Source organism: Phaethon lepturus, unplaced genomic scaffold (assembly GCF_000687285.1).
Source record: "Phaethon lepturus isolate BGI_N335 unplaced genomic scaffold, ASM68728v1 scaffold30840, whole genome shotgun sequence".
NCBI classification, from domain to species: domain Eukaryota; kingdom Metazoa; phylum Chordata; class Aves; order Phaethontiformes; family Phaethontidae; genus Phaethon; species Phaethon lepturus.
Genome location: NW_010510388.1, coordinates 86,702 through 100,364, shown reverse-complemented (window position 1 = coordinate 100,364; position 13,663 = coordinate 86,702). Strand labels below are relative to the sequence as shown.

The 13,663-nt window shown below is 40.3% G+C and overlaps 1 protein-coding gene across 1 annotated transcript in view; it reads right to left on the bottom strand.

Moving 5' to 3' along the window:
- Positions 1–2,999: 2,999 nt before the first annotated feature.
- The window catches only part of LOC104628316 (oxysterol-binding protein-related protein 5-like), a gene marked incomplete at both ends in the record, with an annotated part of 19,152 nt that continues 8,488 nt past the window's right edge, over positions 3,000–13,663 (bottom strand). The window contains 3 exons of the mRNA XM_010296859.1: positions 3,000–3,203; positions 4,820–4,921; positions 5,579–5,659. Coding sequence (XP_010295161.1) covers positions 3,000–3,203; positions 4,820–4,921; positions 5,579–5,659 — 387 coding nt within the window. The remainder of the gene's footprint in view (positions 3,204–4,819; positions 4,922–5,578; positions 5,660–13,663) is intronic.

The window sequence follows — 13,663 nt, the reverse complement described above, 5'->3', positions numbered from 1 at the left end:
AGACACTCACAACCTCATGCTAATTACTAGGTTGGCATTCCCCAGTCTCTCGCAGTCATCTTGGCAAAAAGTCTCTTCCCTGAAGCAGCATGGGATCAAACTGCCTTCACACGACGGACTGCAAAGTGCCTTTGCAGCAGTATTCGGAGCGTTTGGGGGAAGCTTTTCTTATTACTGCTTGTGCCGCTGACTCATTTTGAGACCTTGGCAGTTTTGGTCTTGGCTTTACAAAGGCCTGGGCAGAGCAAAAAGGTAAAAGGTCTAATCCATTTTGACTGTGAAGGAGTTTCAGGCTAAAACTCTCAAAAAGCCAGGGAAGCAGCGTAGAATAAAGAACTCTCTCCCCTCAGGGAGATGCTTCTAAGATAGCGCTAGGCTATCTTAGAGAGAGCTTTATAGGAAAAACAGTTCCCTGGCCATATCTTTAGCTTTCAACTATAAGCAATGACCTTACATCTTACCTACTTACCATTTGAGAGGTGCCTCAAAATTTCATCCTGGTCTAACTGAAGTTAAACACCTGCACATCAAATTTAATTGGCTAGCACAACTACAAATGTCTAGGGCAGTTCTTGAATCAGACATTTGTTCCAGGGCTGCACCCCACAGTTAGATCCGAACATTTGCTGAGCAACCAGGTCAACAGGTACAAAGGTGCTCATTAATCACGCTGAGTTAGCTGGAAGTCCACTGGTGTGAGTCAAAACTGGACCACCAACTCTAGTCTGGAAAACCTTGAAAATTTTGCAAGCCATTTTAGCCAAAAGTGAAAGTTGTTTAGCCAGATCTTATCTCTATCGTGACGGATGATAACTTGGGCTTCTTGCTTAAGCTTGGGCTAATCTATATTTAATGATAAATAGGCTTTCTTTGCACAGTTATACATAAACAATTTAGGTCAGTCAATTCTACTCCAGTTGCTTTAAAAGAAGGCCATGAAATGACATAAAACAAAACAGTTTTTTAGCAGTTTCAGCCTTAAACTGTTGTCAGAGTGCATTTGACGTTGAGCAGTTCACTGTTGGATTTCTTCTTCATGTGTATTTTGGTGTTCACCTTGTGGCTGAAAGCATGTGACACACATAACTACCCAGGCTGAACTCAGGCCACTATGCAGCTCAACTGTAGCTTTCTAAATAACTGTCTCAATTGACTTAGAATATTACTTTGACTTTAAAATTCAAATCTCTTGGGACTTCCTCTAGTACACAAACATTTTCAGAGATATATTCCTTTCATATTTAATATACTAATTCCTATTTCTGTCATGTATTTTCTCAAGAGACATGTAACAAATATACTTACACATTCACATACATATACGTATTGATAAAAATTCCTCTTCCTTTTGGATGATTCATACCAAGGGAAGGGTATTTTAGGATAACACTTCAGATCTGTCAGCGACACTACTTTTCAATACCTGACTGCATTTTTGATTCTACTTTTTCACTGTTCTGACTGTGCTTTTCAGAAGAATTCAGTTGACCTGTCAAATCACAAGAAATTTTTTTGTTGATGGACAGCAAATGATCGACAACCTTCTTTGGGTGCATGCTCTGAATTTAAAAAGCATCAGAACTCTCAAAACTGAGTAAGAAGAAAGGTAGCAATGTAACCTTTGGGACTTAAAGCAAAAGCAATGCATCTAGGCACAGATCAGAGCTGAGCTCAGCAGCAGTTGTTGAGGTTAATTTTAATTCTCTCCTCCTTCCTTATTAAAAATTGCAAGACTTTTTATAGTGATTGTATAGCTGTGTTTAAAACTGTTCAATTAACTGCAGGGATGAGCACGAGTGAGGCTGCTTGATCTGCTCCCACAGGGCTTCCCCTCCATTTTGTTAGACCTTCTGATGCCAATGACAAATGCCTTCATCGTTCTTGCACGAGTCTTTCCAAGTGGATTTACTCTGCTGACCACCTTGCAGCAAGCCAGTAGTTTGAACTGCCTTGCTTACACTGGTGATGTCTTCCAGAGAATTTATGTCTGCAGTAACTCTGCTGAGTTGCTGTTTTTTGATGGGGAAACAAGAGTTCATGAACATTCAGGGTATCCAAGAGATGTTGCATTCAGTGCGCCTCAGGAGGTACTGGGGTCTTCCTCTTTGTTCATAGGCATTAAATAATTTTTTTCTTTTTGCCTATTCTTAAAGGAAGGAAGAAAAAGCAAATCAGCTCTTTAAAGCAGAGTTATTTTAAGAAGTGTGAGAAACTATTCATCATTTGCATTACAGGGAGATCCAGAGGTCACTGCAGGAGCTACTCTGTGTACAGGAAGAGACTGTCTCAGCCTGTGAGTAAAAACAGACTGAAGAACCACTCAAAGTGAAGGAGAGAAAACCTTGCTATTTCCATTTCAAAAAAGAGAAAATTAAGACAACCTATCCTAAGTCACACTTTTGTGGAACAGTCAAGGTTTGAGCTCCAAGCCTTGTTCCAAGTTCACTGAGTTCCAAGTCCATGGCAAACAAACTCAAACCTCAGAGACATTAGAAAAATAAAATCAAATTATTAATATGTTTTTTGTCACTTTGCCAGCCCTCTTCCAGTGTTTTGCGAAGCATTTGGTGCTTTGTGTGTCCTTGTTTTGGGAAAGTCAGTTAATTTGGTCTATTACTCATCTCTTTTTAAAATGTAGGCCATGGCTTGATACAGCTTCTAGGTATTGATCTTTTTTCCCTGCACTAACATGCATGCATGTTTCCCCTTGTTTCCCCATGCATGCATGCATGCATGCATATTTCCCCTTTTCTCAGTCTATGCATGCAGTTATACACCAAGGATGATACATTTGTATAACTAATCACAACGCACCATGTTCCTTTGATTTCATGTTGTGACCAAGCTTTGGTGTCTTTCATCTTTTTATGCAGTCAGTTCACCATCACTAACAACAACTGAATAACTGCAAATCTAGATTAATATCAATGATAGATAATACTAGTGCTCAGACACTTAGGTGATCAAGAAGAGGTTGTTTGACTCATCAGGATCATTACCTTTACAGCCCAGATTGATTGATCTAAAGGATGAAAAAGTTTAAAACAGAAGCCATCTTTTTTGGAGGGTCTCTCGATCAGCTCACAAGAATGGAGCAAGATTGTCCCAACCCACTGTCCGATCTTTGGAGTCTTATAAATCAGCAGCACTCCTGGTTTCAGAACACACCACAGCTTGGTCCAACTCTTCAGAGTGCCACGAATCTGGAGGGAAGCAGGGAAAGAACAGAAAGTTGCATTTACGTTGCTCCTTAAAAGAAAAACAGCATTCGTTCAGTATTTATACAGTATTTCCCATATGTGTTTCTCCCAAGGCCACACTAGAATACACTTCCTTAGGAAGATACACTGCATTATCTGAAGAGTCTTAGGGATTTCATAGCAAAATCTTAGACCTTCTAAATGTGGCTATCAGAATCTAGTCTTCATATTTTTATTACTGGCTTAGTGTTAGCAGCTTGCTTAATTTTTTAGGCAACCAGCACTGCCGGGCCATGTGAGAGTAATTTGTTAATTATCATGGAGGACATGTCAATTAGAACATTGCATAGAAAAATGTTATAGCTAGTTGAACTCAACTTTAAGTCATTTTAATAGAGTTCTACAGAACAGCACTATTAATGGGTTTTGTCAAATACCCCATTTTTAAAAGCATTTTCTCCAGCTGGTTTACTTCTCTGTCAAGCTCAATTCACTGTCTCTACTGTATATAAGACATTAAATCTGATAGCATATATTAAAGATAACAGCTTCAAGAATGGGGAAGTTTCTCTGTAAGGTTTGATTTTGCCTAAGGTCTTCTTGTCTTCAATGTACATAGCCCAAACCTCAAGTCTTACATCAGTGTTCTGTTTTTGTGTCACAGAATCATTTATTGCTGAACTAGAAATCTCCAGCCACAGCAAACTTGCAACAGCTATTTTGTACTTTAAAAAATCTCAGTATTTATCTATCATCAACACTAAACACTATGGAAACATTTTGTTGCCAATCTAATTTCTCAAATAAACCATTCGCATCTCAGTTTTCTTGCCGCTAATACTGACTGTAGAACAATGTTGGAGGTTTTTCACGTCGGTCAAATGTGGTTGTACTGTTTCATGAAATCCCTAAGGTGTTTTTTTTTTTTTCTTTTAAAGACCTATGTGTTTGGTGATGTCTGGAAACTACGTTTTGACATTATGAAAGGGGCAACCAATTCACTGTTAGTTGAGAAGAATAAATGGCCCCAGATGAGGAGAAAAACAGTGGACAAAGGTAACTTCTCTCAATGTCAATCCAAATTTGTTTTGCCACATACAAAGTTTCAGGACTTCAGTGAGAAGCTGTCACTAGCTGAGTCTTTGCACAAGGAGAAATTACAGTTGTCATCAGGTCCAATATGTTTCTTTCTGTGCTGTGACAACACAAAATCCAGCTGTCAATAGAACAAGCTGTATCTGCCCATTTCCATGCTGTTACTCTGCCTATTCCCTCTTCAGTACAAAAACACATCTATGGGAAGAGGCCAGCAGGCTCTTTCAGAGTGGAAGAAAGAAAGAAACATCATCACTTCCTTTTGTACTATGCACTTTTGAGACCTTGTTGCTACTTAAGGACATGGAATAGATGGATTGAGTTAGGTTAAGATGGAAAGTAAATATTCCCTATAACTCCACTTTTATAGCAGTTATTTAAGTACAGCTTTACAGGAACTTCAACTCAAAATTATTCAGTCTTCCTTCACTCAAAAAAGTGCTAGTGCATAAGTCTCAGACACATCAAGTACCTCTCACTTTTTTTCCCCTACAGCCTCAGAAGCAATGGTCTGTGTTAAATACCTTCAGCCAGTCTGCTGTGATCACTACGCTGGGATCCTTCAGAGCACTAAAGAGTTGTTTGGTAGCTCTTTTCTTCTCCTGTCTGTAATTTTTTTTTTGTACCTGGTTGAGAACAGAGAAAATATAGCAGCTGTAATCATGGCTTCTTTTGGGGAGGAAAGAATTTAATGCATTAAGGACAGTTATGTATAGCACAGCTAGAACTTGACCCAGCACAGGTTCCCCAGAAATGAGCACAAGGAAGAACAAAAAGATTACAAGATAGCAAGCATTTTCTTTGCTCCTGAAGTTCCACTAAACATAATCTAATTTGGTTTTTCTTTGGGGGGCATGGAAAGAGGCTGAATACCCAGTCCTCCCCACCCCTCAAATTAAAGAGATTAATTTCATCCAAACCAAATTCTTTATACTTTTCGTTTGGTAGACAGGCAAGTGTTAAAGCAATAATTTGCACAGATTGCCTTGGTATACCCCTCCTAACAAGACCCATGAAGGATTACAATCCTCTTGAGGTGCCTAATGGCTCTGGAACATATGAACAGAGTGAAATAATTACACCGATTTGTTCTGTTTGCAGTATATAATCTAATCCTATATATAAAGCCTGTAAATGCTCTTGGCCTATAATGACTCCTAGAAGAGTTGGATGCTTCTCTGGGTCTTGGGAAATGAGTCCCAGTAGTTCCCAATGGTTTGTTTGGAAGGTACTACTTGTTTTGTAAAAGTCAGCTGATGCTGACTTGGCTGCTTTGCACATACCTTCAGTGTTTCCTTCTTCGTGAATTTGGCTGTGGGAGACATGCACTCTTTGTCAGACCCATTGCAAAGCTTATATTCAATCTAAAAAAAGGAGAGAAGAAATAGGAATGTGTTAACATTAAGTTGTTCAAGTTATGCTCTAATGAAGAGTCGTTTATATGTTTCAGGGATCCATGAAAAAGCTAATGGCAGACTTAAGCAGTGGAACACTAGGCAGGCACAGAAAACACATATTTGCAGTGCACTCCAAACTTCCTTTTTATCATCATAGTTAGCTGGAAAAGTCCCCACCAAATTTTCTTCATATTTCTCCCATGTAGACATTAATCTTGGTAAAATGAAAAAAAAACACCAAAACAAATCAAAACAAAACGCCTATTCTTATTCCTACTTTGAAAACTGCCCATCTCTTTTTCAGATCTGAAAGCATTTTAATTACTGGAATAAAAATTACAGGGAAGCTGGTATAGATCTTTCAAAACTAGACTCAATATTGGCAATGACTGTTGCCCTAGCTGACATGTCCAGAAACATGAGTGGGCAAGAAATGACCTAATCATGTTATAGATAACAGAGGAAATCATCATCATCTTGGCCTTGCAAAACAAGGCACAGAATATACAGTCACTTCAAATCATGTTTGGTAGTGTCAGTGCTGTTTAAATTCATTTTCAGAGGCTGCAGATTGATCCCGTAATTGTGCTGATGGGCTGAAAAAATGCTTTATTTTTGTTAGACATGATCACCATATTACCGTTCCCAAAATAATGTATGCTTAGAGAGTAGAGAGAACTCTCTGGAGGCCAACTCATGACAAGGACCTCTACTTGGATAGGTACTGTCTGTAAATAGTTCAAAACTTGGGGAAGGTTAGTGACGTGAGAATTATGGTACAGTCTGGACTCTGCTACTTTTTATGTGGCCATGGGGAAGTTACTTTCTCTCTCTGTACCTCTTTTTCTTCCAACCTTTCAGGTGTCTGATGCATTCAGACTGTGATCTTTTGGGGTCAGGCACTGTCTCTCACACTTGTGCATGGCAGTTTTATAAAAAAGCTCAGCCCCTGGCCACCCTGATTTAATGGGTCGGACAAAAAAATGAGCTGTACTAAGGGAAAAAAGTATCAAGTATAGTTCCCATTTCTAAATTCACTGCTATGATGTGAAACAAACGCACTCAGCTCTCAAAATCTCTCTCCTGTATGTCATGAGTTGATGTAATCGTTTTACAGAGCCCTCAGTTTTGAGAGACCCACTTTCTTTTTCCCTCCCCGTGACACAGAAACCTCTCCAGCTACTGCAGCCATGAACCATGCTGAAAGTTAGTGTGAACAGGAAAATATTTAATGGCAGCCATATCAGCCCTTTTCACATGACAGAAAAAAACACGCAAATGCATGATCAGATAACAGCAAACAGGCCATTAACTATGCTTCGGAGACTGTGGCAGGAGCAAAAATGGGAGAAAAAGGTGCAAAACTCTTTCTGGATGATGCAGGATTAGAAATTAGGGGCAGAAGGTGCCATTTGCAACAGAGTCAGGGTCACTGTAGAACCTATTACTTCTTCTCACATACCCTTATAGTCTTTCAAACCAAAAGTACACTTGACTCTTAAGAACAAATAGAGAAATGAAAACTCTATGATGGCACATAAAGATCAGTCAAGTCCCTGATCTCACTGTCCAGTTTAAAAATCAACTTGACACTGGATCCATTCAAAGAAAATGCCAGCTCTAGGCTCCTGCAAGCTATTCAATATGTGTAATTTTTGTTTTAATAGAAAGTTAAACCTGCGTCCTCCACCCACAAAGCAATCTCTGATGCATATTTTGTATTTCTGCACAAGGGACTTCACTGTAAAAACACAAGATTTACGGTGGGGACCACTGCACAGATACGATGGCTGAGCAGAGAATTGTGCCCACAGGGTCTTTGTCACATTTCAAAGGGCAGTGGTAGACATTTGGGAGTTATGCTATAAGCTTTTCTTTATGAGGAAGCATTTCTAAGTGCTTAAATGTCTCTGAGCAAGAATCCTTTGCAATTATTAGGAGATTATGCTTTCATGACTCAAGACATGTGTCCTATGAAACTGGTCAGAAGAATTCTCCCCCTTTCTCCCAATTAGCAGGAAGAATGTCCTGTCCTTGAGATACAACTATGAGCTAACTGTTTATTGGCAATTTCAATCCTTCCAGCCTGAAAGATCAGACACAGAGAGAAACACTGCGTGCTATTCCTCATTAGCCAGTGTGAGAAGCAGAAAAAGCAGAGATGTCCCCAAGATTCTACAAAATCCTGTGCAGGTGTCTGCAGAGCATCAGGATATAATGAATGCTTTTTGCTTACTAATTAAAATAAGCTACAGCCACTTGTTGTCTAGACAACTGCATATTAGCAATTATAAAAAGAATAAAATCTTGGCCCCTAAGATCACTTGGCTCAAGGAAATGTACTTGAAGATGAATTCAGAAAGGCTTCCAACAACGTCCTCAAACCATGCAAACATGAGCCCTAAATCCACTGCTCATTGGCAACTGGCATTAACCCAGACAGAGGCACTTTCACTGCTCTACCAGACACATCTGCCTCCTCCTCAGCATCTCTCTGGGTCATGCTAAAAATAGAGTTAAAGAACCACAAGACTTCAAACCTGGGATGTTTACACAGAGAGGCATTGATTCTGCCTCTTCAGGAGAGCTGACTTGTAGCTCCGTGACCAGGGACACCGCACACCCAAGGCTAGCCAATATTGTTATGCATGTTATAAAGCTGCAGCACACAACAGATGAAGCGATAATTTCCGTAGCCTTTAGGACCCAAATAAATAAAGTGAAACTTGTCTGAAATCATTACAAACTTCGTCTTTCACTTGGTCAAAGCAGCTGAATTAACAGCCTTGGAGGCTGCTGCGGTGTGCTCCTGAACCACTGTGCTGCTTCCTTCAGGCACTGCCTCCCCCATGTCTGAGCTATGTCCAGACATGCTGAATTTGCTAACCTTGCCTGTAAAGGGAAACACGGCCACAGGGATGGTGAACACTAAGACAGGCTTAAGAATGGATGAGAAAGAAGTAGTAGTGTAAGTCCCTCACTGCCTGTGTAAGAATTTCTAGGCACAGGAAAATAAATATCTGTGCTGCCATGTCCCAAAAACTGTGATATACCAGCTGTGTGACAGATAGCGTGGCATATATAAGATTCAGTAAATCTGTGCCATCAGCTCTAGAGATCCCTAAGACACAGCAGGGCCTTACATCATTAAGCCACATCAAGAGCTTTTAACGATGTCCTTCTATTGCACTGCCTTCCTCAGCCTGGCAGAAAACTAAGAGAAACCATTTGTCATCATAGCAAATCTTTCAAGGACACTGGGATAATGCTTGTGCAGGGTATCAGAATTTGACCCCCTCTTTCTGCAGCAACATGTGAACAATATTAACCAGAGATGAGACTTTGTACAATGGGAGAGTAGGGAATTGGTGTCCTTTTTAAAATTAAAAAAAACACTGGAATATTCTAAGAGAGCAATAAATATGTTTTCCATATACTGGTTCTCATAACTGTAAGGAAGACTGTGAATCTGCCAAAAACTTTAACCAGGCATGCAGCAGCACTTGCAGGGGTAGGAAATTGTTGTCCCTCTTCAGTTCTCTAATCAGATCTGTCCTTTCCAGGACTGAGTGATGACATTGCTGGTTGATGACGGGCTGTACTTTATCCCTGTTAACTTTCTGTTGGGTTTCATCTCAGTCATGTAGCTCTGGAGATCCAGTGCTGACTGTTAGCAGCTATCACAATACCCTTACACTTTTCTGCTAGGCTTTGTAAGAAAGCATACAGATTTCTCACAATAGTGCTATTCTGATCCAGTGTCTTTTTAGTGACTTCATTTCCAAGAGGAACCAAATCATTTCACAGAAAAACAGTTTGGGATCGAGGCTGGTGTGGGGGATGCCATCCCATCAGCATGCTGTGCCTTGGATAACAGCAAAAGAATATCCCATTGTTTAGCACAAGTAATCCTTGCTGCATGGGATGAACACAAAAATATGTAATGACAGACAAATAGACAGAATTATTCCAAGTCAGAAACATTTAAATAAAGTCATTCTCAAGCTGTGGTCTGCATGTTAACAGCAGTGTCATCTTACAAGTTGCTCTTTTTAATTCTTTGCATTCACGTGAGAAAAAGGTAAAATCAGATGGGAATTTGAAGGCAGAACAAAAGTAGCTGGGGTCATAAGTCATGTTTCACAAAAGCAAAAATAGTCATCACATGGGAGACACATCCTTGCTCACATGTAATTTCTCCAGTATCTTTTTCACATATAATTGCTACAGATCTGTATCACTGCAGAAATAAAAGAAAAGAAACGAAAGTTCCTGAAGAGGCATAAACACTATAGAAAAGCTGGGTTTAACATTAGAAGCGAAGAGCTTCTTGATACTGGTGTGTATATTCACAGATATTTTGCTTTCAGTTTACTATAAGCAGTTCTTTTTTAAAAACAGCTCATCCAAAGCACAGTAGAGTCAGTGAAACGATTCTTACTGACAAACAAGCTTTGCATTAGAAAAGATTACCCTTCAATCAATATGCTGCTTTACAGCAAGTTGAATAATTTTCACCTAAAACTTCATAGTATGGAATAAAAAAAATCCCTCGTTTCAATAATGTTGCAAAGACACAGCAACTGTTTGTAACACTGAAGTAGCACAATGATTAGCATAAATTGAAAAGCCCGTACAAATAAATAGCTGACATGACAGCAATATCTGGGGAAAATCATTGGTGAAATTCAGCTATCCAAGCAACTCCAAATATCAAGTTGTAACTCCTGTTTAGTGGAATGCTTTGCTCCATTGCATCGGATTATAGTAATTAAAGAAAAAGTCACAAACCTTGCAGGATTTCTATATAATCATTTAAGTGTGCCTTTCATGGGGAGAACGTTCTGCAAGTGTAGAACACTTAAAGAACATTCTAGGCAAGATGGGAAGTTGCACACTGAGAAAGATGCTGTTTCACGACTGATACAGTTGTAGTGCTAAACAGAAATCTGAAGCAAAGCTTTGCTTTCCCCTCTAGCTATAGGTACAGCTTTTGTTCCTAGGCTGAGTTTAAACAAACCAAGAGAGTGAGAAGTGAAAATCAATTGGACTTTCAGCTTAAAATACGTTTTGCTAAATTGTTTAATAAATCATTTCAATTTCAGCACCTCCATTTATCCTCATCTTCCCCATCAGAAACATTGGAGTAAGGAATTATGATCACCAGTGACCTAAGGTGACATAATAGTACTACTGTGGCTTACCCAGTGTTATCAACTTTGAGACTTCATTTCTGTAAGTCAACAGTGACTACTGTCTATGTTCCCCTCTGGGAGTTTCAGGGCTTGTTTCCACCTGCGTAAGTTAGGGATGCCCCATGTTTCCCACCTCTCAGTGCAAAATCCCACCCCTCTTCTATGCCATTTACCAGGATACTCCAGGCTGCATCTCTGCTCACTTGAAATCAGCTGCAAAGCCCTCTGTGGACAACAGTGATTACTCTGAAATGCTGCACGTGGAATTGAAGAAGCAAGGTGCCTGAGCCAGGGAACAGGAACTGAGTGCAAGTATTGATAGAGACAACTAGCTCCAAAATAATTCCATCCACAACAGACAGCATCAAGCACGGTAATGAAAAGCCAGCAAGGGTCCAGTTAGGCATAACACCACCTGGAAGGGCCAGGTTCTCTTATCAAGCTGTGTTTAGCACACACAGGGGACATTTTGCTCCTGAGCCTCTCCAAAGTGATGCCTGCAACATATCTGCATCTCTCTGACAACTAATTCCTAGGTTTGCTGGTGTCGTGGTTTAGCCCCAGCCGGCAGCTAAGCACCACACAGCTGCTCGCTCACTCCCCCTCCCACAGTGGGGTGGAGGAGAGAATTAGGAAAAAAACCTCGTGGGTTGAGATAAACACGGTTTAATAGGACAGAAAGAAAGAAGGAAACAACAATGATAATACCAACAAAGGAATATACAAGAACAAGTGATGCCCAATACAGCAATTGCTCACCACCCAGTGATCGACAGCCCGTCCCCGAGCAGTGATTTCCGCCCCCGGCCAACTCCAGTTTATGTACTGGGCATGACGTCGTATGGTAGGGAATATCTCTTTGGCCAGTCTGGGTCAGCTGTCCCGGCTGTGTCCCCTCCCAGCTCCCCGTGCACCCCAGCTTCCTTGCTAGTAGGCCAGCATGAGAAGCTGAACTGTCCCTGACTGCTCAGCAACAACCCAAAACATCAGCACATTTTCTGTTTCTCATCCCAAATCCAAAACACAGTCTTACAGTGGATTCTGTGAAGAAAACCAGCTCTATCCTGGTTGAAACCAGGACAGCTGGCTAAGGGAGAACAGAGGGAAAGGTACACTTGTAGGTTGCAAGAGTTGTGAATGATTTTTTATGATAGTACCAAATATAACCATGGCTGGAATTGACTCAGAGGTTAAGAGCATGATTCATAGATCTAAAAGAATGAGCTTGAGACAGCATGGGAGTTGTAGCTATATCTCAAGTATGAGATCAGTATGAGCTGTTTCAAACTATTTTGCAGCTAAAATAAATTTCTAGCAGGCACTTAGATTCATATTTAAGATTACAAATCACACAATGAAGACTTGAAGAATTCAGGCATGTGGAAAAACATATTCATGATGAACAAAGCAATCTAAGCTTTGCCCTCCCATATGTCATATAGCTGTGCACGCAACAGCCACACTCCTACAACGTGGTAATTTTAGACTTCATTGTGGCATTAGTTGGGGACTGAAAAGAGTGAAGTACTACTGAGCGTCAGCTTCAAGAGTTTTTGGACTATCCCTTAAAGTACACTCCAATTCTTTGTGGGCTCTGCATGCGTACCAGAAGACCCCAGCTGCTCTCCAGACAGTAAAATAAATAGGTAAGCACAGGAAGGGAAGAAAGAGAAAATGCAACACTGCATACTGCAATAAAAGGTGCCTTGAAGGATGCTAACAGTGATGAATGAGGCACAAAATGAGAGAAAGGCATCTCCTGTCACTATCAGGCATGTGCTAACTGTACTACCTGGCTGCAGAGACAAGCTTGAGGCTTAGACACAGTTCTGTGATACTTTGACACCCCACTATGAGCACTGGTCCCAGAAAACAAGGCTAAAGGGCTCTAAAAAAGAAAGAAAATAATATGACAAACAATCTGAAATAAATAAGCTAATAATTTTTTTTCCCCTCAAAAAAGGAGATGAAAGAGACTCCACTTGAAAAATGAAATAGGAGAAAATACACTGCAGGAAGGTTAGCAATGTAATACATAGCTGAACTGTGCCTTAAATTTGCTTTAATAAAATTTGGGGTGAGAAGTCACAACTGAAATCAGAAATATATATTGCTAAGAACTGCACAAACACACTGAAGGCAAATGTTCCAGCATCAAATATTTTACTGTCTGTACAGATAGGACAATTGGGATGTGTTCACACCTTAGACATAGACTAGCAGTCCATCTATGAGCTCAGGCACAGGGTAGTGTGGTTGCAATTAAATGGTTTGACAGCTCACAAGTTCACAGATGTTTATAGGGGTTTTATGAGATATTCTGCTTGGTGTCTACTAACCTGGGACACCTGCAGCCTCCTCCATCATGCAGTGTTTATATGGCCTGGGTGAACAAAATGTAGAACCATTTCCAGGTCACTGATGAAGATGTGAAACAGAAATGCAACTAACCTGCCTGGAGAAATGCAGGGACTACAAGTCAGAGCTGGGATTTCAAGGTCCCCTGAGCCCCAGTGCCAGGACCAAAACACTTGACTGGCTTTCCTTTGCTTCTCATTACTGGGTGAAAAGAGTCAATGTGGTGTGCATCAAAATAGCGCTGCTGAAGGAACACCGATTTCCAACAAGGTTTGTTGTATTCAAGGTGCCAAAAGAAGGGTAAGTATTTATGGCACGGATCTGTTACCTAGAACATTTACTTTTGAATCCATTAATTAAAACTGCACACCCTACAGTTTGGTTTCTAAAAATTATTTCCCCTCAGCTATCAGGAATC